The following is a 26,669-nucleotide window of genomic DNA, read 5'->3' on the forward strand; positions in this document are numbered from 1 at the left end:
CGAGTGGACTAATAAAACTGTTATAACTAGTTTTATATGAAACTGTCGTGAATGTTTTCAGTAAAATGTGTTTGTAAATAACCCCACGTTATTTTTTTAAAAGCAAATTAACAGTAAGCGCTGGGTAAAAACCCATCTATCTCCTGGAAATAAAGAGACAGATTTTGTTGTCAGGTGTTTGAGAGATGTTGCCTGTGGTGGAACAGGGACGTTGTCTGTAAGTATCAGGTTGATGTATTTCTATAAATATGAGGCTATGCTCCATGCGTGCTTTCAGAGCTCCATTAATTAAGAATAGGAGCCATCTTGCTTTTCATAAATGGCAGTCTGTGTGTTCTCAATCTAAAACCAATATTTTATAATTCCCAGTCCAGGCCTGCGCACACAGCCATGAAGCCTTCCGGTGCTGCTGTCGCTCACCTCAGCACAGAGACCTACTGTAGTTTATGTGAACGTATGAGAGAAGTGCGCGCACATGAACGCTTATTTAATGGTCTTAGCATCGCTAACGCTTCTGTCTCCTCCGTAATGATCATCTCCAGTCCGTGCTCGGTCGCCGTTTCTGGAGGTGAATTTTGATTGTATTTCTGGATTTTGTGCTTTAATGTTCAGATGCTGAAGTATTTTGCTGCGTTTGAGGTTTTCTTCGAGGAGAACCTGCCAAAATTATTCCAGCACTTTCACAGCAACAGTCTGACTCCAGACTTTTACCTCATAGACTGGTAAGTAATCCCTACACACTACTCCCTAATCCCTACACACTACTCCCTAATCCCTACGCACTACTCCCTAATCCCTACGACTACTCCCTAATCCCTACGCACTACTCCCTAATCCCTACACTGAGAGGATCAGTAGATCTGTACAGTGCACTGGTGTGTGTGTGTGTAGGATCTTCACGCTGTACAGTAAGCCGTTGCCGCTGGATGTGGCGTGCCGTGTGTGGGATTTGTTTTGCCGTGATGGAGAGGAGGCTCTGTTCCGCACGGCGTTGGGAATCCTGCGCCTGTATCAGGATGTCCTGCTGCAGATGGACTTCATCCACATGGCCCAGTTCCTGTCCCGCCTCCCGCAGAACACCCCGGCGCACACGCTCTTCAGCTGCATCGCCAACACGCACATGCTCAGCAACAATCGCCGCTGGAACCAGGTACTGTACACGCCCTAAACAAACATACAGGTGTGAGGAAATAAATGTGACACACTGTGTAGTCCAGGAAATACGGGAAATAATCATCAGGGTGTGGCTCATTCAGTTTATTTTCTGCTGCAGGTTTTCTCTGCTCTGATGAAAGACGGCCCTAAAGAGGCTGATAGAACAGGAAGTCCTGCGTTACGGAGCTGAACACCAACGTCTGAGGTTTCAGATGCTTAAACAGTGTTCACGAGTCGGACTGCAGCCGTTCAGCGACTCGAGGAGGATTTGGAGAAGGAGCTCTACGGATTCATCTCACACAGAGGAGCAGTTCGGGGGGATTTTGAAGTCATTATGCCATGTGCCAAATAACTGTAAAGCAAAAACCCACACAGTCGTGTGGTGGTGATGAACGGTAATTGTTGTGACCGAATGATGGGCTTCATGAGTCATCAAGGGCGGAGCTTATCGTAAACTCATTCACACTTTTTTATAAATCTGATTATATGACCTCAAGTTTCAATGTTCTTTCATTTTTAAAGACAAACGATTTGTTTTTAAATAAAGAGTACAGTAGCTTAGCGGATTTCCCGAAGCTAGCCTCCTCCACGCAATCCTGCGTTAGCCTCGCTAACATCAAGCGTACCTCAGTCGCTGGCAGTACCCGTCTGTCATTCAGCAGCGAGCACGTTTGTGAACAAGCTAGCTAACAAAGTAACTGTTGTTTCTTTTTGATGTCATGTGATCAGGTTAACTTAAGCTCCGCCCTCCTTGACCCGGGAACTCTTGTTAAAGAGCAACATGAGAACGAGATGGCAAAAATAAAACCTTCTGCTAAACATTACTTGAAGAAAAGAAAAAACCGACACTTTATTTCGACGCAGTGTTTCCAGATTATAACACGATAACGAACGTGCAGCAGTCTGGCAGATCGCGCTCGTTATCGCTCGCCTTTTTTCAGAGAATATCAAGTGATGGGGTTTAAAAGCAAGTCTGGATCAGAAACTGAAACTTGTCATATATTTCATTTGTAAAAATATTTTACAGCAGTGAGCGATGACCAAACGTGCATTTGTAAATATGATTGTTTTCTTTACTACGGTCCTGAATTTCATTTCAGTCAGTTTTTAAAATAATTAAACTATTTAGCGAAAGGAAAAGAGATGTGATAGATCGAGAAGTAACCACACGCTTGTAAAACACTCCACACACACTTGAGAGCTTGCTCTAAAAGCAGTAGCACTGATTGTGGCCTTTAAACTCAGAGCTGATCTTTGAGGCCCAGACACACAAGTGCAATTCCTACATGTTTGTGTCTCCACACACACACACACACACACACACACACACACACACACACACCAGCAGCCTAAGAGCTGTTACACACTAGTGCCAAACCCTTGTATGTGCTTAACCTTTTTTTTTTAAACAGATGTCCAGAGAGAACGTTTAAAATGATTTCTGTTCTAAAAACTACAGAACCCTTAAAGGTTCTTCACTCATCCTTCTGAGGAGCCATTAAAGGTTCTTCAGCAGGTCCTGGATGGTTGGTTTAGTGATGAAATGTTCCAGACTTTATAGGTCACGTAACGCTGTAAGTCTGCACTCTTGGTTCCCTGAGAGAAATTCTTTATAGAACCTTACAACAAACCGTCTCCTAGAACCTCATTTATAAGCGAAGCTCTTTATTGATTGAACCTCAAAATCACTGAAGAGCCTTTTGTTCTCAGAGTGTGGATTAAAGTGTGTGATACACAACTCCAAATTCTTGCTAATTTATTTCTTCTTGATGTCTAGAAACTTAACATGTAGCTTCTTGGTACTTGCTACACTCTTAGAACAAGGGTTCTTCAAGGGTTCTTTGGCTAAGTAAGGACTCTTAACTTTCTAAAAAGGTTCTGCTTGAAAGACCATCTGATCATCACTGTGCCGTTGGGTTCTATGGAGGGTCCAAGTAGAACCCTTTTAGATCAGTAAGAAACTTTTTGAGGTCTTTCTAATAAGTATGAGTTCTTAGCTTTCTAAAAAGGTTCTACTTGTGCCCTTCTCTGATGATCAGTTATAGGGTTCTGTGTTATTTAATTGTTCATTGGTTAGTTTGGAGTTCATCACTTCCTGTGAGGGTTCTCCTTCCTGATCAGTTCTCAGCTGTAGGATTCTACATGATTTTAGGGTTCTAACCCTGTACAAGGGCGGCACGGTGGTGTAGTGGTTAGCGCTGTCGCCTCACAGCAAGAAGGTCCGGGTTCGAGCCCCGTGGCCGGCGAGGGCCTTTCTGTGCGGAGTTTGCATGTTCTCCCCGTGTCCGCGTGGGTTTCCTCCGGGTGCTCCGGTTTCCCCCACAGTCCAAAGACATGCAGGTTAGGTTAACTGGTGACTCTAAATTGAGCGTAGGTGTGAATGTGAGTGTGAATGGTTGTCTGTGTCTATGTGTCAGCCCTGTGATGACCTGGCGACTTGTCCAGGGTGAACCCCGCCTTTCACCCGTAGTCAGCTGGGATAGGCTCCTGCGACCCTGTAGAACAGGATAAAGCGGCTACAGATAATGAGATGAGATGAACTCTGTACAATGGTTCTGATTTGGACCTTCTCCTATAAGGGCATTAAGGAACTATCCTATTGGATAACTAAGGGTTCTATCTGAAACCCTTTCTGAGGAACACTAAGTTACAGGGTGCTTTGTAATGAGTAAGGGTTGTTAACTTGCTAAAAGGGCTCTCTTTAGAACCGCGACTGATGGTGAAAAGCTGATGGGGTTCTGTGTTATTTAAAGTCACACTTGATAAGTTATTAGCTTCCAAATAACGGTTCGATTGTCTGATAAACACTCATTTGTAGGGTTCTATGTTATTTAAACATTTGTAATGTGTAAATATTCTTGATTTTCTAAAAGGGTTCGACCCAGAACGTTGCTGAGTTGGGAAACTGGTTTGGGGGTCGATATAATTGACTAGGAATCCTTTATGATGGGCAAATACTGTAAGGTTATAGGGTGTTCCACCAGAGCATACCTGGACCCGCCCACTTTTAGGATTTGATTGATGGGGCCGGTGACCAATCGCAGCCTTTTCCTCAACTGTGTGAGGTGTTGTTTTTTTTAGAAACTAAATGTAATAAAGTGTAAGAAGATCCTGAATCTCGTAACCAGAAAAGCGTACAAAAGACATCAGATACTCTGTGTGCTGTGGGCGGAGCCTCAGAGGCTCGGTAGCTTCGTTCACATTTTTGTAGCAAATGTTCTGTAGCTACTGAAAGATAGATGGCTATTATTAAGCTCTTTATTTAGTTACTGCAGTGCAGCGTTATCTTACGATATTTATTTATTACGTTATTTTATAAACGTTGATCGTTGATCTGAGATGCGAGTAGAATTTTCACACACTCACGTGGTCGTCATCAGCCGATGGTGGACTGATGTGAGAATGCACGATGTGTGGTCTCTCTGGACTTTGATTTTTTTTGTTAATGTCTGAGAACCATGGTGATGCAAAAGTTTTGACTCCCTTCCATCCTGAATGTTCTTGCAGGAAGACCCCAGTAGCTGCTGATTTCTACAGCGCTGGAGCTCCACCACACACTGAACAGTTCACACGGCACTGCTTTAACACCTGCTCACCCCCCGTAGTGTCACGAACAATAACGCGGTTCTGTTCATCAACGTCTTCAACATGTAGGGAAGAACAGTGATAGAACTTTTTTTATTTTCTTCTTAAATTGAAACTCCTTGTACAGGTTTGTTTGTTTTTTAAATACACGGTGTCAGTGTTTGTTTGTATATAAACTGTGAAATGATTTCTTTAGATTAGAAATGTAAATATAAATTAATAATATTCCCAACATACAGTCTTTGGCTTTTCTTTGACTATTTTTTACTTAAAGATTTATGGACTGCAAGTTTAAAAAAAAAATAATAGATTTAAAAGTGCTTTATTTCAACTTAAGATAATAAAGCAAAACAATTTATTACGACATAACGCTCATTTATTGAATCTTATTTAATTTAGCCAATTCTCACTACTTCTGCATATTTATGGGTTAATAATGATCCACATTTATAATTTAGAATTAATTCAAGTGAATCGCCTCACAATCTGTCATAATGACGGGGCCCTTGATTTGTTTTTTATTTAATTTTATTTTTTTGTAGTTCAGGGCTTCTATACTTTGAGAACTCGATCACTGACGAGCTACAGATTCACACAAAGAAGAAGAATGATCAGTTTTAAAAAAGAAAAATGGGAACAATTCATTTAAGAGTCAACTCTTATGAATGAGTCATTATCTGAATCGCTAAAATGTGCAATTCACATCACGCTTGGGAAAGTCCTGGCTGTAGATGAGGGCGGGGTAGACGAGGGCGGGGTTACACCTGGTAGGCAGAGTAATGTTATGATTGGACAAAAACCTGGGAAAGATGTGCTGTCCTTTTCAAGCGCAGCAACCAGCAAAAGAATCGAGACAGGCTGATGTTTTTACTGTCACTATGAAGTCCATCAACAGAGAGATGCAACGATGCCCTCATTTCATAAACCAAACTCTGATTCATCAACCCGAAGTCCCGCCTACTGAAGTACGCTGGAAGTAAAATGTGGTTTTGAAATTTTTTTTTTATTCTCTAGTTTTGACACCGGCCTAATCATTCAGTTTCAATACTGCAGTTTTGTGTAACATGAAAAAGTGTTTTATTTTGGAAAAGAAAGCTGAATGTACAAATACGAACAAAAGTTATTTTAAAAAAATGATGTAAGGAAAGTTTCAGCCAAAAATAAACAATACCCTTTTTTTTGCTAAACCGGCAGTGGTGAGATTCCATCACCTGTTAGCAAAATTCTCCTCGTAGCTGGAATTAATTTCTGGCTGAACTTTTCCTTTCACTCTCATTGTGTTGAAGCAGCACCAGCGGTTCCTCTGAAACATGTTAATGTTCCTGTTTAAACACAGCGGCCAGCAGGGGGCGATGTGCTGGTACGATATCAATACTGTGAGAAACCGTTCTAATACAGACGAGTCGGTGGTGTCACGCGTCACATTAGTCACTTTACAGTAACGAGAAACTGTGGTTTCTTTTTTCTAAACAGTCGTGGGTTTTGTACCATGCTGTGATGTCAATATGACGATGTCATGTATCGCGATTCGATGTGTTGGTGATATCGCCCAGCTCTAACGGAGTCGTACAGCACTCAGGAGACTCGCACACTAATTCTTCTCAGCTTTGGCCTTTTCCTTCTTCACTTTCTTCTTCTTCTTCATCTTCTCTTTTTTCTTTTTCTTCTTGGTGTTTTTACTCGACTGGCTGTTGTCCTCTTTCCTGTCTTTCTTCTCCTGGACCCTGGACTTGTCCTCAGTCCTGCGACAGCTTGTGTCTTCTCTCGGTCTTTTCCGCTCAGCCTTTCGCTCGTCTTGGTCTCGGCGCTCCGCGGGTTTGTGTTCTCGCTGCCTCTTATTGTCTTTAAGCTGCTGATCCTATGACAGAGAATAAAAACATTAGATGCCATGTAAGAGTGTGAAGCAGTCAGTCTGTAAGTGGTTAAAATACTTCTTTCAGCCCAGTAGTGTTGATAAACGCTACAGATTTTCATTTCCTGAACACACATGATGTATATTTTAATCTGTTATTGTGTGTCAAGCCACCAAATCTCCATCCTGCTTTCAGTTCACAGTGAAGGACCCAGGAGTCGATCCCAAAAAGAGTTGATTCACTGATTCAGTTCAGTCAACTTTTAACTTGATTTTTTGATCTAGTATCTGTGAAAAAGATGGTTCCTGTCAGTCACAGTAACGACTTGTATCTTACACAGAGAAGCTCATGTTGTCAGTGTTTAAAACTGCTGCAGAGAAGAGAGCAGAAAACCAACTGGAGTCCAGTCCTTCATGATTCTGAAGCTTTTAGCCAGGAAAGTGCACAAAAGGGGTGAGATATCAGATGCTCTGTAGCTGTAAGAGGAAATGCCCAGGCCTGGGAGTAATGTAGTGCAGACTAAAGTTGCTGAGTCTAGAGACTGGATCCCTGGCCCTCTTAAAAATAATAATAATTTTAAAAAAAACATACGCACCCCAGCCACTTTATTAGGAACATCCCTACACCCACCTGCTGTTCTCTAATCCAGCCTCTCTCAACCGGGGTGCCGTCAAAAAATTATACATTCTAACATTGAAATAAGGCGGCACGGTGGTGTAGTGGTTAGCGCTGTGGCCTCACAGCAAGAAGGTCCGGGTTCGAGCCCCGTGGCCGGCGAGGGCCTTTCTGTGCGGAGTTTGCATGTTCTCCCCGTGTCCGCGTGGGTTTCCTCTGGGTGCTCCGGTTTCCCCCACAGTCCAAAGACATGCAGGTTAGGTTAACTGGTGACTCTAAATTGAGCGTAGGTGTGAATGTGAGTGTGAATGGTTGTCTGTGTCTATGTGTCAGCCCTGTGATGACCTGGCGACTTGTCCAGGGTGAACCCCGCCTTTCGCCCGTAGTCAGCTGGGATAGGATCCAGCTCGCCTGCGACCCTGTAGAACAGGATAAAGCGGCTACAGATAATGAGATGAGATAGTTACACTAATGCAGATCATCGCTGCCTCATGCATCATCAAAATTTGTCTCAAGGCCCCCTTTCCCATGTCACAACGTCACTGCCGGGGTCAGCGTATGGTCAACGTGACTGTGTATATTTTATATGGGGGTGCCTTGAGAATTTGCATACTTCTGAAGGGTGCCGTGGCTGAAAAAAGGTTGAGAAACGCTGCTCTAATCAGCACGATGCATCAAATCCCACAGATACAAATCAGGAGCTTCAGTTAATGTTCACAATGTTCAAACATCAGAACGGGAAACACTGTGATCTCACAGTGAAGTGTGACTTTCTCTCACTGTGGTCTGGGTGTTGGTTTGATCCAGATGGACTGGTTTGAGTATTTCAGAAGCTGCTGATCTCCTGGGGTTTTCACACACAACAGTCTCTAGAGTTTACACAGAATGGTGCAGAAAACAAAAAACACTGAGTGAGTGAGCGACAGTTCTGTGGGTGGAAACAAACGCCTTGTTGATAAGAGAGGGTCAGAGGGAAATGGACAGAATGGCTCGAGCTTTGTTGCCAGGAAGGATATAGTAACTCATATAATCACTCTTTACAGCCGTGGTGAGCAGAAAAGCATCTCAGCATGAAACAGAAGAAAGAAGAACACATTGGGTTCCACTCCTGCAGCCAAGAACAGGGATCTTAGAGTCAACAACACGTTCCTATTAAAGTGGCCGGGGAGGGTGTAGTATTGCATAATCGAGCCGCACTTTGGAAGGAATTCTTTTATGTGGATGCAAACCTGTGATTGAGCCCCGCCCCCACAGAAGCCCAGAAACTGTCTGTGTTCAGACCAAGTGTGAAAACACCATTAAAGGAAACCCAAAGGGCTCAGGACTCCATTTCACAATGTCTTTAACACGTTTACTAAAATCCTGAAAATAAAACGGAACCAAAAATTTACCGACCAAATTCAAACTTGATCTGTAATCAGATTTAAAGAAAAAAGCTGATTAAGCAAATCCTAAACTCAGATGGGCTCACGTGCCGCGCCCGTACAGACCTGCTGCGTGCTGGCGTGTTTGTGTCCCTCGGCGCTGCTCAGGTCCCCGAAAAACTCCTCACAGCGCTGACAGAAGAAACCGATCACAGGGATCAAATCCCCTGAACCTGCAGGAATGGAGTTAAAATGAGCATCAGAGGAGTTCCGACTGCGTCCCGCGAGGGTTCCACGTAAAATGGGGTTCTGCGTAACGCCTTCGTACCTTCGTGCTTGAGCAGTCCCTCCAGCTCCTTCACCAGGTACTCCTTCCTCTTCTTCTGGATCTGTTTCTCTCTGCGCTCCTTCTCCCGCTCGTCGCTCTGCTGATCGACGCACAACTCCGCGTGAGCATCAACGCCATGCAGCGGCGCCGGTTATTTACATTTATTCATCATCGTTTATTAATTACTCCGTTACCTTGTCTCTGTGCTCGGCGTCTCTGTGCGAGTGGCTGCTTTCAGATCGGTTACTCCGACCGTCATCAGACTTCTGCACTACACACAACAAACAACATCCACTCAGAACACCGAGACTGGGGTCTGATCTCATATTCCTACCGTCACTGCATTGTTATAGCTCCGATACTGGTGGTGTCTAATCTAGTTCTCATATTTACTGCATTATTATAACTGATATTGGTGTCTAATCTACTGACATCATTACTGCATTACTGTAGGTCTGATATTCTGCTACGTTTAATATATTATCTTGCTCTGATTTAGAAGTCTGATCTATTTCTTTTACCTTCAATTTCTCGAATGCATTTAGTACAATACAAGTCTGATAATGTCTGATGTAGTTCTTACACGTTAATGTATTATTTCAGGTCTGATGTTTTTAGCGCATTATTACTGGTTTCGAGATGTCTGATCTCACCGACACTGATGTAACGGATATCGTTAGTGCCTTACTAAAGGTCTGATCTCTGTAGTATTTATTATTATCTCTGATCTCGCTGTGATACACTAAAGTTATTATTATGGGATTGAGGATGGATGATTAAACTCTAATATCGTTAGTGTATTGCTCCTGATGTGTCTGATCTCGCTCATCTATTTAATGCACTATAATGTCCGATGATGTCTGATGGAGTGCTTGTATTTTTAGTGTATAATTACAAGCCTGAATCTGATGTCCGATCTCGCTCCGATACCTTTACCGCAGTTCAGCGGCGTGTCCGGCGTCGCTCTGAGGGCCGGGTTCGAGCTCACTCCTCGCTGCTCCTTCTGCTTCAGTCTGGTGGCCATCTTGCTGATGTCCGCCTGGCTCAGGTTGAGCCCGATGGTCTTCAGCAGGTTCTTCACCTTCTCGCACTCCTCCATCGACACGTCCGGGGTCAGGGGTTGTCTGGAGGTCATGGCCTGGCCTTTGGGCTCCTGGAGGACGGGTGGTTTGGAGAGATGGGGAGAAGAGATCGGATTTTCAGGAGGTCTGGTTTGGGCGAGGGGGACGGTGACGGCTTGGGGTTTCTTCTTCCCGTCTTCGTCTCCGTAGAGAAACTCCTCCTCATCCTCGATGCTGGAGAAGACGCATTTATTCAGGAACACTTCCAGCTTTTGTCCCGGATCATTCCAGGATAAGATCCGCGGTAACGCGCTGTCGCTTCTGCACACTCGCTCGTGAGGAAGTACGGAGTTCGGGTTGTAGTCTGACGCTTGTTCGGGTTCACAGGACTTCATGGGAAATTCTGGAAGGTTCTGTGAAGGTGCAGGCTGAGTTTCGTGCTTTACTCTCAAGTCCTCCTGGATCTGATAAATTATACAAATACATTACATCATTAAACAATTAAAATAAAAATATATGAATAAACAACACACTGCATTATTACAGATCTGATGCAGATGTCTAATCTCACTCCATCTTTAGTGCATTATTATAAATCTAATCTAGTTACGGTATCTTTAGTGTATTAAATCCAATCACATCAAATATAATCTGATAGCTAGAGGGTACTTTTACAAATCTGATGATGCCTGATCTAACCAAGTTAACTTTAGTGTATTTTTATAAATCCAGTGGCATCTGATCTAGCTCGGATAGCTCTAGGGTGTTGTTATAAGCGTGATGATGTCTGATCTCGCTCTGATATCATTAGTGCATTATCAAAGGCAGATCTTGTGTTGATATCTGATCCTAAATATCTATGGTATATTTAACGCATTATAATCTGTCTAATCTGGCTCTGATACCTATATTATAATACTTCTGATGTCTGATCTAGCTTGGATACCATTAACGCATTACTATAGCTCTCATCTTGATCTCTAATCCAACACCTGTGGTATCTTTAGTGTATTACAGTCTGTCTGGTGTCTGATCTAGCTATGGTATGTATATTATGATCAGTCTGATGTCTGATCTATCTCGGATACCATTAATGCATTATGATGGATTTTATGTTGATATCTGATCTAATATATCTACGGTATCTTTAGCACATTATAGTCTGTCTAATCTCACTCTGATATTATAATAAGTCTGACGTCTGATCTAGTTTGGATACCATTAATGCATTATTAGAGATCTTATATTGACATCTGATCCAGCGATGGTATCTTTAGTGCATTGTGTCTAATGGAGTCTGATCTAGCTCTGGGAAGATGATGGACATCGTCTCAAAGCCGCTTCACAGAAACGACGCGCCTTCTTTTTCCTTTTCTTCCGTCTCTTATCTATCCACCTCTTTTCTCTGTAATGTTTTTGTGCAGTTGGAGGTAAATCCAACACCGAGGCTGCAGATCAGAAGATAAACGAGGATTAAAGTGAAAGCGGACGAATCGTTATGAGCGAGTGATTATAAGCGTTTGTTTATACCTGGTTGATCATGAAAGTGTTCTTCACCACACTGAGGTGTTTCTCCAGCTCTTTGCTCTGTAGAACCTGTTTCAGGTTCTGGAAGAGGTCCGGTACCCTGCCACTAACAGACGGAGACGCCACGTCTTTAACGCCGCGCTGAGAGTCTTTATGGAGCCGAGGCTGGCTCTTACTCCTCGTTAAGCTCCGCCCCCGGCTGCGACTCCTCGGCCGGCTCTTCGCTCTGGTGCGACTTTTCCCCCGACTCCTGCTCCTTCCTCGGCTGCGAGCTCGGCTCCTCCCCCGACTCCGGCTCCTGCTCTGGCTCCGCCCTCTCTTATGCCTCTCTAAGCGGTGTCTCTCGCCATCTGCGCTTGAGCGTCTCGTGCCTCTGTCTCCCGATTCGCTGGATAGTTTGAGACGATCTTTAGCTTCCAGGATGCGCAGGAATTCCTCAGCTTTCTTCCTGTGAGGACAGATGAGAAAAAACACCACCAAAGTTGAAGGCGTTCTTCTGAAGGAGGCGTGGCCTCTGTGCATCAGTGTCACTCAGTGAAGGTGTGGTCACTATGTGTCAGTCTCAGTAAAGGAGGCGTGGCCACTGTCAGTCCCAGGGAAGGAGGCGTGGTCACCCTCTACAATCCCACCAATTTTCCTTCGTTTTCTTTCTTCCTTTTGATCATTTTTTAAATCTTTTCTTCCTTTCCTTCAGATTTTTGCTCCCTTCCCACCATCCTTTTCTCCTGCACATATCCCTCATTCTACCACTTTTCCTTCATTACTTTTGTCCTGTTATCCCTCCATCTTTTCATTATTTCCTCAACATTCTTTTTCCTTCTCATCAATGTTTTTTCCTTCGTTTTTATAATCACCCCTTCTTTTCATCATTTCATTCCTCCATATTTTTCTTTGTTCTGTTTTCTTTCCTATCTATTCTTCAGTTTTTCCTTTGCTCTCTACAATCTTTCCTTCTCATCATCCTTTATCTCCTGCACTCTTTCTGTATTTATTCCATTCATCCTTTTCCCCATCATTTTATCACCTCACATTTAGTAACGTGTGTGTGTGTGTGTGTGTGTGTGTGTGTGTGACCGTTACTCACTTCACCTCCAGATTCTGCAGCTCATCCTTAAGTGTCCATCCTGCAGGAAACTGTGTTGGAGGAGCCGCTGCCTACACACACACACACACACACACACACACACACGCAGAGTCGGACCACATTACTGATGCAATATATGACGATATGATATACGATTGCGATGACACGAGTGTGACGAGACACGATAACGTGGTACACGACACTATGAAACACAGAGATCCGATACGTGATGATACGCCGCAGGAGTGTGACGACGTGGCTTGTTTTCCTCGTGCGGTTTATTTTTAGCTTAGCGCTAATATGCCTCCTCTCTGCTCCCCGACTGGTTCCCCACCCGGCTGTAGTTTTGCTCGTCTGTCTGAGAAAATCGCTGAACTTGCTCAGTCCTGTATCTCAGGCCTGCAGATGGTCCAGAGTGCAGCAGAGAGACTGCAGACTGATACCAAACAGCGGGATCATATTACTCCACTTCTGGTCTCTCCATCGACTTCCTGTCCACTTTAGAATTCAGTCTGTGTTTAAGGCTCTTAATGGACACGCCCCTTTTCTATCTCAGGCCTGATCTGTCTGCGTTCAGCCCCTCGGTCTGTCTGATCTCCCAGTGAGGTTCTTCACCAGGTCTCAGGGTCACATTTCAAACTACAAGGTGATGGAGCTTCAGCAGTCGCTGCTCCTCGCTTGTGGAATCCGTTGCCTTTTAGACATTTTTATTTGCGGACCTCTTGGCCTATTAGTTTAAGTTTTGTTTTATTCTGTTGTCACGTATGTAACTCTGTGCTCCTGTTGATGATGTCTGATCTCGCTCTGATAGCATTAGTGCATTATCAAAGGCAGATCTTGTGTTGATATCTGATCCTAAATATCTATGGTATATTTAACGCATTATAATCTGTCTAATCTGGCTCTGATACCTATATTATAATACTTCTGATGTCTGATCTAGCTTGGATACCATTAACGCATTACTATAGATCTCATCTTGATCTCTAATCCAACACCTGTGGTATCTTTAGTGTATTATAGTCTGTCTGGTGTCTGATCTAGCTATGGTATGTATATTATGATCAGCCTGATGTCTGATCGATCTCTATTAGTTTAATTTTACTTTAAGTTTTATTTGTCACCGGTTCTGCTCATAATTTTTACAGACAGAATTTCTAGGTGCAGGCAAGGGGCGGAGGGTGTCCGGTTTGGTGGCATCAGGTTCACGTCTCTGCTTTTTGCGGACGATGTGGTCCTGTTGGCTTCATCAACCTGTGACTTACAGCATGCACTGGGACGGTTTGCAGCCGAGTGCGAAGCGGCAGGGATGAGGATCAGCGCCTCCAAGTCCGTGGCCATGGTGCTCAGCCGGAAACAGGTGGAGTGCCTACTCCAGGTCAGGGGGGAGTCGCTACCTACGGTATCTCGGGGTTTTGTTTACGAGTGAGGGTAAGGGGGAGGGGGAGTTGGACAGACGGATCAGGGCAGTGTCAGCAGTGATGCGGACACTAAACCGGTCTGTTGTGGTAAAGAGAGAGCTGAGCCAAAAGGCAAAGCTCTCAAGTTACTGGTCCATCTACGTTCCCACTCTCACCTGTGGTCACGCACTGTGAGTAGTGACTGAAAGAATGAGATCACGGATACAAGCGGTAGGAATAAGTTTTCTCCGCAGGGTGACTGGGCTCTCCCTTAGAGACAGGGTGAGAAGCTCGGTCATTCGGGAGAGACTCGGAGTAGAACCGCTGCTCCTCCACATCGAAAGGAGCCAGTTGAGGTGGTTCGGGCACCTTGTTAGGATGCCCCCTGGATGCCTCCCAAGGGAGGTTTTCTGGGCATGCCCCACCGGGAGGAGACCCCGGGGCAGAGCCAGGACACGCTGGAGAGATTATGTCTCTCGGCTGGCCTGGGAACGCCTCGGTATTCCCCCGGAATTTTGTCTTTCATGCATCTGTTTATCTTTTTACTGAATGCTTCATATTCGTGGTGCACTGCGCTGGTGGGTGTGATGGGTGTTGAAATGTGAACTAGTAGTAAAATGTACTGACAGTGTGATGATACAGCACGCAGGTTTGATGAATCGTGTTCTGCTGTAAGAGCAGAGCCCAGAGTGTAACTGCACTGAGTGCCGATATCGGAAACCGCGGTACAGTGTGCGGTGATGAAACCGCGGTACAGTGTGCGGTATCGCCCGGCCCGCAGCCCCTTCATTCCTGTTACCTGGTAGGGCGGCTCGGTGCTGAAGCTCTGAAAGCCCGGAGGAGGAACCGATGTGGGGTAAGACACAGGGTTCGGGAACCGCGGAGGGAAAGCGGGCCTGTTAAACGGGCCTGGGAAAGCGGAACCGGACCCGAGGGCGCCTGGAGGTCCATAGCGGGGAGGAGACGCAGGGTCCCGGGGATCATAATCCGGGTTCGGCCCGCGGTGCATCGCTCCTGCGCTTAGCTTAGCTTAGCATTGACATTAAAAACATTACTCAGGAGTCGCGTCTCGCAACCGTAACTTACATTTACGATTATTGTCAATAATGTAGGTTTAATCTGCAACCTGAATAAAATAAAATAAGATAAAATAAAATCGCCCTCTCACTCAAAACCGCTCGCGATTTGGGTTTACATGTGCGGGACTGAATCTCATCTCTGCATAATAATGCACCCTAAGGACCCTGCTGTTTTGCAGCTCTCAATTTTCGCCTGATTTAAAAATATTTTCAGGCGCTTTCAACTAAAATTGATTTTCAAATTGTTTAATATAACAGTACGGAAAAAGTAAATAACACTTACGCGAGAACTGAGTTAAATAAACGTGAATCTGGTTTAATTATGTGTGACAAATGATTAAAAAAGAGCGAGAAATTGCTTGAACTCAGCTAGACAGCAAGCATTTTAATGCATTTCTATCACCCTTGTCGATTATATTTACTACATAAGTTTATTTATATGTGTAATAACAGTTGAAGTTTAAAACATTACTAAAACATCAGGCATTAAATTATGCACCTTAAAAATGGCGGTCGTGTAAAACAACAACAACTGGATGCAGTCTGCGTGAAGGGTGCGTAAACTTTCAGTCCGAGCCTGTCCAATAATATGCCAGTATAAAAAGTTACACTCGTGTGTCTGAATTTGGGCTTTTGCAGACTGGCACTTTGTCATGCAACATTTCAGAATGAGCATTACCACTACTAAACATAGTCAAGTGTGTGAATGAATGAATAAATAAATTTCTATTTTTGTTTCGCTTCATATTCTATGACGGGCGCTGGAATATTTTTGGCCAGCTGTGTGGTCTGTGAAAGGACCCCTGTGCTGCCAACCGAGCGGATGGGCCCCGCGGCAGCAGTGTGAGACCGAGGCGCCTCTGCATCACCTGCCGGAGTAAAGCGCACATCATAAAGGCTTCTCTTCATGGACATCCTGGACTCTCTGGAGGATTTGGGGTAGGGGGGAGACCGCGGGGGGCGCAGAGACATTTTTAACATTCAGTTTTATTTCTGTTTTGGACCAAAGGAGCTTCAGGGGTTTGGATTTAGATCACAAACAAACAGACAGGGCTGAGGAGAAAGTGAGACAGACACTGGAAGGTGTGTGTGTCTGTGAGAGAGTGAGACAGACAGACACTGGAAGGGGTGTGTGTGAGAGACAGACAGACAGACAGACACTGGAAGGTGTGTGTGTGAGAGTGAGACAGACAGACAGACAGACAGACACTGGAAGGGGTGTGTGTGAGACAGACAGACAGACACTGGAAGGTGTGTGTGTGTGTGTGAGAGAGAGAGACAGACAGACAGACACTGGAAGGGGTGTGTGTGAGACAGACAGACAGACAGACACTGGAAGGGGTGTGTGTCAGACAGACAGACAGACAGACAGACACTGGAAGGGGTGTGTGTGAGAGAGAGATTATAAATCATTAATTTGCAGCAGTGTATTATAATAATAATAATGTGAAAGTGAGTGTGAGCGGCTGTTTTCAGTGTTATGGTTTAAAAAGCTGATACAAATAATTATAAAAGATAAATCTGGTGTTTGTGAGGATTTATAACTTTTATATTCATGTTTTTACATCATCTGGGTCTTTCATATTCAGTACTGATCTGATTTTTCTTTATTTTATCTGTCTTCACTGGACTGTTTATTGATCTGTTAATCTAATTATGTTTGTTTTTGCTTGTTTAATGTACACATTTAATTTCCTGATATTTTGAACAGAAACTTCTCGAGCCCCCCCCCACTCATCACCGGAGTTATAAATGTAATAAAATCAATCCAAACTAAAGATCAGAACATTCCCAACTCCAAAAATAATTTTCTAAATCTGATCCACATCAGTTCCATCTTTAATAATAATAATAATAATTATTATTATTATTATTATTATTAATAAAAACATTCTCATTATTATTATTATTATGAGGCACTGGAGAAAACTCTTATTGAAACTACAAAGGAATCTGATTTCTCAACACAATGTTTTTCTGTGATTTGGACAAAATAATTAATGGATGTGAGGCACAAAACTGACTGAGTCGTGTCTCTACTTATCGAGTACTATACAGTGTCCTCCATTATTATTGGCACCCCTCCTGTGTTTGACGATATGTAAAGCAGCGCTGAGTCGCTCCTCTAACGTTTTATAAGGTTGGAGATCCAGAGCGGGGCGTTGAGCCCATTCCTCTTTACACAGTCTCTCCAGATCATCCAGGGGCCTCGACCCTCTCTTGTGCTCTCTCTCTCTCCTCTTCAGCTCATCCCGCAGGTTTTCACTGGGGTTCAGCTCAGAGGACTGAGATGTTCAGGGCAGAAGCTCGATTCTGTGCTCCGTGAACCATTTTAGTGTTGATTTGGACTTCGGATCATCGTCCTGCTGGAAGATCCAGTGACGACCCGGTTTCAGTTTCCTGTCAGAGGAGCCAGATTCTGATTTAAAATGTCCTGGTGTTTCATGGAGTCCATGATGCCGTGGACCCTCACAAGGTTTCAGGTCCTCCACCATATTTTACAGTTGGGATCGGGTTCTGTTCATTATAGTCGTCCTTCTGTTTACTCCAAACACACCACGAGTGGGGTTTTTTTGCCAAAAAGCTCCATTTCTGTTCCATCAGACCAGAGAACACGGTTCCAGTCAAAGTTGTCGTTGCGTTTCACAAACTTCAGGTTCTTATGTTTGGGGTTAACGGACAGAAAAGACTTTTTTCTGGAACCTTCTAAATAACCTGTTGGCATGGAGGTGGAGTCTGATGGGGGTTTTGGAGACTCGGAAACCCCAAGATTTTGCTTTTTCTTGTAATTCACCAACAGTGACTCTTGGGGATGTTTTGCCTCTCTTACCCTCCTCACTGTCCGTGGGGTAAAATAAACTCGGCTCCTCTTCCAGGTGAGTGTGGGACATTTTCAGGAGGGGAGCTATGTTTTATCCCCATTCCCTGACTTATGAAGGTCAACACACTTCTCCCTCATTGGGTTTGTGTGCCTCTGATCGTTCCCATGGTGATGCTGAGGGAATTTGGCCTCTGTGTCGCCTCATATTTGTTCCCCAGTTCATCAGGAAGTCATGAATTACAGCTTGCAAGTTCCTACACACTCCAGTCAACTCACACATGGACACCTTGAATGGAAACACGCTTCGGGTACATTGGGTTCACTATCGCTTCCAGGGGTGCCAATAATAATGGCACATGTTTTTGTTGAAAATAATTTTTTCTTGAGGGATTTGTTTTTCTCTGAATCAATATTTCAATTAAAGGTTTGACTTTTCCTATTTTTTTCAGTGTGAGATGAAGCAACTTCACCAAAAGGTGGGAATCCCCCCCCCCCCTTTACAAAGGGGGGGCCAATAATTATCGAGGGTCTGGTATATAAAGAGCTCAGAGGATTTTTATTGTTTCTACACTCACTTGTTAAAGGTGTTTCTATTTTTTCATGTTTCTAACCAATGAACGAAGGAGATTTTTCGGGGCCGAGCAGCGGAGCTACAGCCACCTCTAGTGTTTCTATGGTTTATTATTATTATTATTTCAAGCATCTTTCTTCCGTATAGGATGTCTATGGCAGCCTATAGAACCATATGGTAAAAAGTTATGAAATTTAGCACACTGACTCTGGACAGTTTCATGATTCTTCTCAGTAAATTTCATGTTGCCACCTCAAACTCGCTAGCGCCACCAACTGGTCAAAGTTTGACATACATTTTTGCTCATGACTTTTGAACCGTACATCCGATTCTCAAAAACTTGGTACCCCTGGAATCCTTGGGCCAAGCCGATTCCAATGCACCCTATGACGTCATTTTCCGCCTGGGTAGATTTTCCGCCATTTTGGATTTGGTAAAATTGAATAAAATGCTACTTCTACATTTTTTTTGACCGTTTTTCATGAAAATTAACATGGACCATCTTCAGACTATGCTGCATATAGGTAGGGTCTATTTTTTGGAGCAATTGATTAAACTGTCACTGCACAGCAGCCAATCAAATTTAGTGGCGAAGATGCCAAACAGGAAGTGAGCTCATATCTCGGCAGCCCTTTGACATATCTCAACCAAACTTAACGACATAAAGCCACACCCCTCCAGAAGGGTCTGCACCATATTTGGTGCAAATTGACCAATAGGGGGCGCTATAATTTGTAAAAATGTGTTTTGGCTCATATCTCCTGTTGTGTTTTGGTTAGAAACAAAATTCCAATGCCTGATCACACTGTTGGATGCCCCATTGAAGGTCATTTAAAAATGTCAAGGTCAGCACAAGTTATGACCATCTCTCCAACATAACATCAATCTCTTAGCATGTGGCTGCTTGGCCCCGCATTGCTGCTTGCAGCTATATTGTATTTTGTTTCTTTAAATTTCGTCCCATAAGAAAATGAACCAAAACCAAACAGCAAATGAATCAAAAGAATCAATTTCACTCTGATTCAGACTCTGAATCAGAACAGAGTGTCGAGTAAAAATCCCTTTAAACACATTTAACATCAGCCTTCATTCAGAGTTTAACAATCAGTGATAAACCGAAGTGTTAATTATTAATCGTGCAGTTTGGACTTTAGTGCAGCTCCAGGTTTATTTACTGTCAAAGCTGCTGTTAGAGGAAATTAATCAACACCTGACAGCCAATCAGAATCCAGAATTCATCAGCACAGAGAGAGAGAGAGAGAGAGAGAGTATCGTGGAGGCTGAGAGTGTTCAGGGTGATGTGTGTTAGTGTGGATTATAATCCAGGAGGTGTGTGTTGGTGTCGATCAGACAGCGCTGAGGTTGTATAAGCGTTACTGTAGTGTTACAGCATGAACCGATGGTGTGATGATGATGACGACCTCTCGCTGGTTGTTTTGGTGTCTGTAGGTATCAGGGGCCGCTGTTAGAAGATGGGGCTCTGCAGGCGGCTCTCAGTGGCGGTGCGGCGTCTCCTGAGTTCACCAAACTGTGTGCGTGGCTCGTCTCTGAACTCAAACTCTACAGCAGACTGGAGGAGAACGTCCACGCCACCAACTGTGAGTGTGTTTGTGTGTGTGTGTCTCATCTCGTCTCATTATCTGTAGCCGCTTTATCCTGTTCTACAGGGTCGCAGGCGAGCTGGATCCTATCCCAGCTGACTACGGGCGAAAGGCGGGGTTCACCCTGGACAAGTCGCCAGGTCATCACAGGGCTGCACATAGACACAGACAACCATTCACACTCACATTCACACCTACGCTCAATTTAGAGTCACCAGTTAACCTAACCTGCATGTCTTTGGACTGTGGGGGAAACCGGAGCACCCGGAGGAAACCCACGCGGACACGGGGAGAACATGCAAACTCCACACAGAAAGGCCCTCGCCGGCCACGCGGCTCGAACCCGGACCTTCTTGCTGTGAGGCGACAGCGCTAACCACTACACTACCGTGCCACCCGCTGTGTGTGTGTGTGTGTGTATACTTAATATTCACGTGACCACATGAACTTGATTAATTACTTTAAACATCGTTGTTTATTCAGAAGCTTTTCTGAAACTGTGTGTTTGTAGGTCCAAGTGAGGCTGAAGGTTTCCAGTTAGAGATGAGCGGTTTGCTGACAGAGTTAGCGTGTCCATACACCTGTCTCACACGTGGAGACGTCACACACCGTCTGCTGAATGCCAACAACTGTCAACTACTGCTCAGTGAGACACACACACACACACACACCAGTAGATGTGCATTACAGATGATTATTGTGTTAAAAATGCAGGATTGTGTCTGAGGAGTCTCTGTCTCTCTCTCTCTCTCTCTCTCTCATTCTGATCTTTTCGTTGTAAACTGAACGTTGTGATTCTCAGAATTGTGTCGGTGTATAAAATTCTGTCTCACTGCCTGATGCTACCACGTTTACTTTACCAGTGTGTTTATTTTCATTTATAATTCCTATAAAAGTGTAACGTGGACATTAGGTACAGTGGTGATGATGGTGTCAGGTTGATTGTGTGTGTGTGTGTGTGTGTAGCGTTCCTGATCTCGGAGCTGGAAGCTGCCCGGATGGTGTTGGTCAACGCCCCTCAGAGGAACGCTCAGGCTGGGGGAGGGTCAGTCGGCTGCAGTGAGCTCTTCCTGGAGCTGAAGGGGATCTGTGTGTCTCTGGGCATGTCCAAACCCCCGTCCAACATCACCATGTTCCAGTTCTTCAGCGGCATCGAGAAAAAAGTACACGCGCACACACGCACGCAGGAAGAGTGGTGAACATTTATATTTCTGTTGAATTAATCCAACACAGATATTTTTGTTTATCTTTGAGCTGCATCATCCTCAGTATGTCATGTTTACATTTCATTATATTTTAACTTTAAAAAAAACAACAAAACATTTCTATTGATTTTAATGATTTTTTTATTTTAGCACAATGCATTTTTTAAGTTAAATTCCATGCAGTACTGGATTTGTTTACTGAACTGTCATTTTAATTTTAGTGAAACTTATTTTAAATATTTAGAAATATTTGTTTATATATAATGTTTATATTTTACTGACGTTTGCATTTATAATTTAGTGAAATTTCCTCCAAGTTTTAATAAAACTTTTTATTTATATTTTGTTAAATTTTCCTTTTGTTTTTGTGGAATTAATCACAGTCCACAGTGGTGACAGGGTTGAGGTCAGGACTTGTTTTAAGCGTCATGTCCTCCTGTTTTCTCCTCCACACTCGGCTCTGATGTGTGTTTGGGCTCACTGTCCTGCTGGAAAACACAACCGGGTCCAAGTTTCTGATGGTTTGAGGTTCTGCTGAAGAATTCTGAGGTTCTTCATCCACTTTATCAGTTCCACTGGGAGCGAAACAGCCCCAGAGCCTGATGCTGCCACCACCATGCTGTACTGACTGTTAAACAGCTGTTAAGTGGTCTTGGGGTTGAATCCCTCACCTTTACTCCTCCAAACATACTTCTGGTCATTGTGGCCAAACAACTCAAATCTTTCTCATCTGACCATAAAACTTTCCTCCAGAAGGTTTTTGCTTTGTCCATGTGATCAGCTGCAAACCTTAGTTGAGTTGAAGGTGTGGATTTTGGAGCAGGGGTTTCTTTCATGGCCAGCAGCCTCTCAGTTCATGGGGCTGTAAAACTCACCTGACTGTAAACAGTAACACTGGTGTACCAGCACCTTCCAGTTCATGACAGGACCGTTTGGGTTTCCTTCCGGACCTTGGCCAGGTGGCTCCACCTCCCAATAATCGGTACTTACTTACTTACAGTTGTTTGAACTGATGGTGTTGGAATCTGCAGTTGTTGAGAATCGGATCCAGGAGACATTCCTGAGTGTAAATCATCATCCTCTTTCTCAGATCTGCACTGAGCTCCTTGGACGTAATCTTAGTGGCTGTATGTGTAATTTTGACCACGTGTTGATTTCAGAAAACCCAAAATGAATTAAAACTCGTGCCCTTAAAACTTCTCTTGGATAAGCTATTCTCTTATAGCTCCACCCCCTGCTTGTACACTAATATTAGTGTGTGTGTGTGTTTTCTCTCTCCTCAGCTAAAGGAAGCGTTATCTAAAGTTTCTGTCCATCATGTGGGCCAGCCTCTGATGAATAAAACCCTGGGCCCCCGTCACTGGGTGAGTTTAACACCCCGACACCCTGCGTTATTTATTTATATATTTATTTATTGCAGGGTTTTAATGAACTGTTATTTTCTTTTTCTTTCCAGGAGAAAATCGAAGTTATTAACCAGTCTCTTGTGAACGAGTACGAAGTGAGGAGGAAAATGTTACTGAAGCGTCTGGACGTGACGGTTCAGTCCTTCGGCTGGTCGGACAGAGCCAAGGTCAGTTTACTGTCCGAGTCTTCAGACCCTTTTGTCGCTGTGAAAGTCTCCCAAAAAAAAAAAAAAAAACACTTTTCACACTCAAAATAGTTTCATTAATTACAGTAGCAATAGTTTACAGTAACTCGTTTAAAAATATTTTATGGGGGCGTCGTGGCTCGGGTGGATGGGGCGCCGTGCCGTGGGTCCGGGGACCCGGGTTCGGTTCCGACCCGGGGTCGTTTCCCCGTCTCTCTCCTGCTCGTTTCCTGTCTCTGCACTGTCCTATGTAATAAAGGTGGAAAAAGCCCAAAAAAAATCTTTAAAAATATATATATATATTTTATGGATGTTTACATTCAGTTCTCATGGAATTTTAATTCTTTATTTTGGTGAATTTACATTAATTCTAAATAATTCTACATTATTGTACTTTAATGGAATGTCCATTCTGTCTTCATTGTCGAATTAATTAATTTGAATAGTTACGAAGCTCTGAAAGTGAAAGCATTGAATGAATCTAGAACTTTTTGGCCGTTTATTTTTAGTCATTTACACAAACGTGCGCGCGATCTCTTTAATTAGGATTAATGTCATAAATCATATTTCATATAAATACACGACATAAAGCACAAAATGCATCTGCTATGAATGATTTATTGTCGTAAATGGTGAGTGTTCTCCAAGTTGTGCTTTTTAAAAGTGTTCTGAAATAGTGCTGGTTTAATTTCTTATTTCTCATTTATTTGTACGTGGTGTGAATGTTGTTGGTCACCCAGCCGATGTGAGCGATTTTCTTTTTCACCTGCTCTTTCTTCCAGATTTTGACACATTCAGTATTTTATTATTTCTCTTTTTTCCTCTTAGAGTCAGACTGAGAAGTTGGCTAAAGTGTACCAGCCCCTGCGGGCGGCGCTCGGCTTTAAGAGCAGAGTGTGTGTCGCTCACCTTCTCGCCGCCAGAGAAGATTTATCCAAAATCCTGCGCACGAGCAGCGGCCAGACCCGCGAAAAAACCTCCTGCGCCATCAACAAGGTAAAGGACGACGTTTCATGTTTATATTGTAGAGTGCGATACGGTGTAATGTTTATTCCTGATCTCTCTGACTAAATAAGATCATGTTGCATCACAGTGCTGTTGGATTCTGGATTATAATTCTCTCTAACAGCGGCTCTGACCGCAGGACGGGTTTATGTTAATGCCCTCGGTCAATACATCATCGTTTCTATGGTAACAGCTCATTCACGGGTGTGTACAGCAGACGCGCCACAGAAATGGTTAAAAAAAAAAAAATCATTACCTTTGGGGGAGATGTTTCTGGAAGGAGTCTCCAGTGTCCGTGCTGTGTAACAGGCAGAGGGGAAGCTGGAACTGTAAAGACAGAGGAGTTGACGCTGCTTTACAGTTTCTCAGGAACACGACAGTCGGGGGATTTGGCCTTATTAACTTTAAGAGAAAAAAAGAGACGCTGTTTTATTCCTTGTTTGTTAAAGTTGAGTTGTTCTGTTCTGACTGTGTGTGAGAGAAATGGAGCTGTAGGAAACGACTCCTTAGGGGTCCAAGCAGGTATATACCAGTGTATTCATGGTATCCGTATCAGGTGTCACGTTACATTCATGATACAACCAAATGTCTGAAAGTTGGTCATTTATCCTTTGGTGTACTCCCAGTGCCCTTGTTTGGTTCCTCCAATTCCTCCCGTGTGTTTCAGACACTTCTCAGAAGCAGTTTTGAAGCAGCATAAACAAGGCTTTCTGTTTTACTGGGTTTAACGGGGTGTTTTCTGTTTGTTCTGGAGCTACGTAGCTATCAAGTTTGTATCTCTGTATCGCACTAGTCAGGCGCTAACAGGAGAACCGTGCCACCCAGCAGTAGATGCAAAATAGGAACATCCCCTAGCGATATAAAACTGAGCAATGCAAGGCGAAAGATCGGTGCTGGTGTGAACACCGGCTTCGCCATTGAAGAAGATCTCACCTGTACGTTACCAAAAACATTGAGATTTTGTTTGATTTCAGATTTCATCCAATAATTTTAACTCTGATCCCAACAGGTTTTGATGGGACGTGTTCCAGATCGCGGTGGAAGACCAAATGAGATTGAGCCGCCACCTCCCGAGATGCCGACGTGGCAGAAACGGCAAGATGGACCAACAGGGGGTGGCGGAGGGCGAGGAGGAGGCAGGGGTGGCTACGATCAGCACCGAGGAGGAGGTGGAAGAGGGGATAGAGGGGGTAAAGTACAAGGAGGCTGGTCAGATGGTGGGAGTCAGGGTCATTATCAAGATGGAGGAAGAGGAGGGTACCGTGGAGACTACCATGGTGGGCAAGGAGGGCCAGGATACCAAGGTGGAGGGGGGCACCAAGGTCAAGGATACCAAGGTGGAGGGGGGCACCAAGGTCAAGGATACCAAGGTGGAGGGGGGCACCAAGGTCAAGGATACCAAGGTGGAGGGGGGCACCAAGGTCAAGGATACCAAGGTGGAGGGGGGCACCAAGGTCAAGGATACCAAGGTAGAGGGGGTCATCAAAGTCAAGGATACCAAAGTGGAGGATACCAAGGAGGGCATCAAGGGCAAGGATACCAAGGTGGAGGTTACCAAGGGGGTCAGCAAGGGCAAGAAGGTGGTAACAAAGGTCACTACCAAGATGGAGGGCGACAACAGGAGCGAGGAGGGGGTAGAGGGGGTCGTGGAGGGAGAGGACGAGGAGGACGTGGTGGGCAAAGCGGAGGCTGGGGTGGTAGAGGGGGGCAGAATTTTAACCAAGGAGGGCAATTTGAGCAGTTCTTCCAACATGGTGGCCATCAGTATAACCAGGCAGGGTTTGGGCAGGGGTTTTACTCCAGCTGAGTTAGTCTGAGAAATGCATCGTGAAATGAAATCTAAAACAAGAATCGCTTCAAAATCTTATAAAGGCGGATGGTGTTGATTTTATTTTTGAACGAGATCAATCATAAACAGTGATTGCTTTTCTTGTTATTCTGCTAACAATCAAGCTAATTACTTAGCCAAGTCCACTGTTCTGTAAGAACTTTGGGATGCATAAGGCTCGAATGTTAGAGGGTTTTTTTTGTTTTCAGAAAAGCCTTACCTTGAGGTGTTTACCACAGAAATCAGTAGTGTTATATTATTTATTGCCAGCACTTGACGGTTGATTTTATTTCACCCATTTAGCACACGATAACACGTTAGAACTCAACATACTGTTAGTGAAATGACTTGATGATGATTAAACTGACTGCATTGTAGTGTTTGTTTTTTTGCTTTAAACATTTGTTTACAAAAACTGGATGATAACTTCTCTCTCTCTCCCTCCGTCAAGTTTCATCATCCAGTGCACAAGTATTACTTTGGTTTCGAGTGGAGAAAAAGGGAGTTCAGTTAAAGAATTCCCACCTCTGTTTGCTTGAGGAATTGCTTTTGGAAAAGTGTTTTGAATGTGTGTGAGACTGACAGCAATAAAGAAGTGTATGGGATCTGTGTGTGTACACTTTATTTCTGGTTAGTACGTGATTAGAGCGTCAGTTTCCTGATGCATTTTGTATTGTTAGCGTGAGGTTAATAAAATGTTGGTGCAGGAATAGAGTGAAGTTAACGGAAAGGTGAACCTTCACCCTGGTCCGAGTTTGTGTGCACTCTGGAGCAGGTTTTCTTTAAGGACCTCCCTTTTCATGGCTGCATTGATCCTTCTCTCAATTATGACTAGTCTACCAATCTCTACTGTTAAGAAGTAACTGCAGAGCATGATGCTGCCATCACCGTGCTTCATCATAGGGTTGGAATTAGTGAGTCAAGAAGCAGTACCTGGATTTTGCTGAACAAGGTGCTTGGGAGTTCAGCCTACTGTAGGAGTTTATGTACGTGTAT

General features: G+C 43.9%; 3 protein-coding genes across 8 annotated transcripts in view; 2 read left to right on the forward strand and 1 right to left on the reverse strand.

Annotated features, from left to right (window-relative positions):
• tbc1d12a (TBC1 domain family, member 12a) overlaps window positions 1-2,232 on the forward strand; it is a 14,545-nt gene extending 12,313 nt beyond the window's left edge. For 2 of the 3 annotated variants that reach the window (XM_060933204.1, XM_060933209.1), the window contains exons 11-13: window positions 613-722; window positions 892-1,150; window positions 1,274-2,232. In XM_060933204.1, coding sequence (XP_060789187.1) covers window positions 613-722; window positions 892-1,150; window positions 1,274-1,345 — 441 coding nt within the window. In that variant the 3' untranslated portion in view covers window positions 1,346-2,232. Of the gene's footprint in view, window positions 587-612; window positions 723-891; window positions 1,151-1,273 lie in introns of those variants that run through there. The other variant, XM_060933208.1, reaches the window with a different exon arrangement.
• Window positions 2,233-5,793: 3,561 nt separating this feature from the next.
• si:ch211-195b21.5 (zinc finger protein 318) lies at window positions 5,794-15,216 on the reverse strand. Of its 4 annotated transcripts, none has more exons than XM_060933211.1 (8): window positions 14,772-15,216; window positions 12,573-12,643; window positions 11,492-11,936; window positions 9,831-10,425; window positions 9,095-9,171; window positions 8,901-8,997; window positions 8,699-8,805; window positions 5,794-6,598 (listed from the first exon to the last, which is right to left on the reverse strand). In XM_060933211.1, exons 1-8 carry the CDS (start codon window positions 14,979-14,981, stop codon window positions 6,332-6,334), a joined length of 1,869 nt encoding a protein of 622 aa, XP_060789194.1. In that variant the 5' UTR covers window positions 14,982-15,216; the 3' UTR covers window positions 5,794-6,331. The 4 variants fall into 4 exon arrangements, with proteins under 4 accessions (XP_060789194.1, XP_060789193.1, XP_060789196.1 ...); XM_060933210.1 differs by having other exon boundaries at window positions 8,901-9,000; XM_060933213.1 differs by lacking the exon at window positions 5,794-6,598 and having other exon boundaries at window positions 8,717-8,805; window positions 9,796-10,425.
• On the forward strand, window positions 14,733-26,278 carry fam98a (family with sequence similarity 98 member A). Its single transcript, XM_060933214.1, has 9 exons — window positions 14,733-14,828; window positions 15,832-15,990; window positions 19,893-20,041; window positions 20,556-20,690; window positions 21,011-21,207; window positions 22,533-22,613; window positions 22,706-22,822; window positions 23,669-23,836; window positions 24,855-26,278. The coding sequence occupies exons 2-9, from the start codon at window positions 15,959-15,961 to the stop codon at window positions 25,650-25,652; spliced, it is 1,677 nt and encodes a 558-aa protein (XP_060789197.1). The 5' UTR covers window positions 14,733-14,828; window positions 15,832-15,958; the 3' UTR covers window positions 25,653-26,278.
• Window positions 26,279-26,669: the final 391 nt, after the last annotated feature.

This window comes from Neoarius graeffei, chromosome 11, assembly GCF_027579695.1.
Source record: "Neoarius graeffei isolate fNeoGra1 chromosome 11, fNeoGra1.pri, whole genome shotgun sequence".
Lineage (NCBI taxonomy): Eukaryota > Metazoa > Chordata > Actinopteri > Siluriformes > Ariidae > Neoarius > Neoarius graeffei.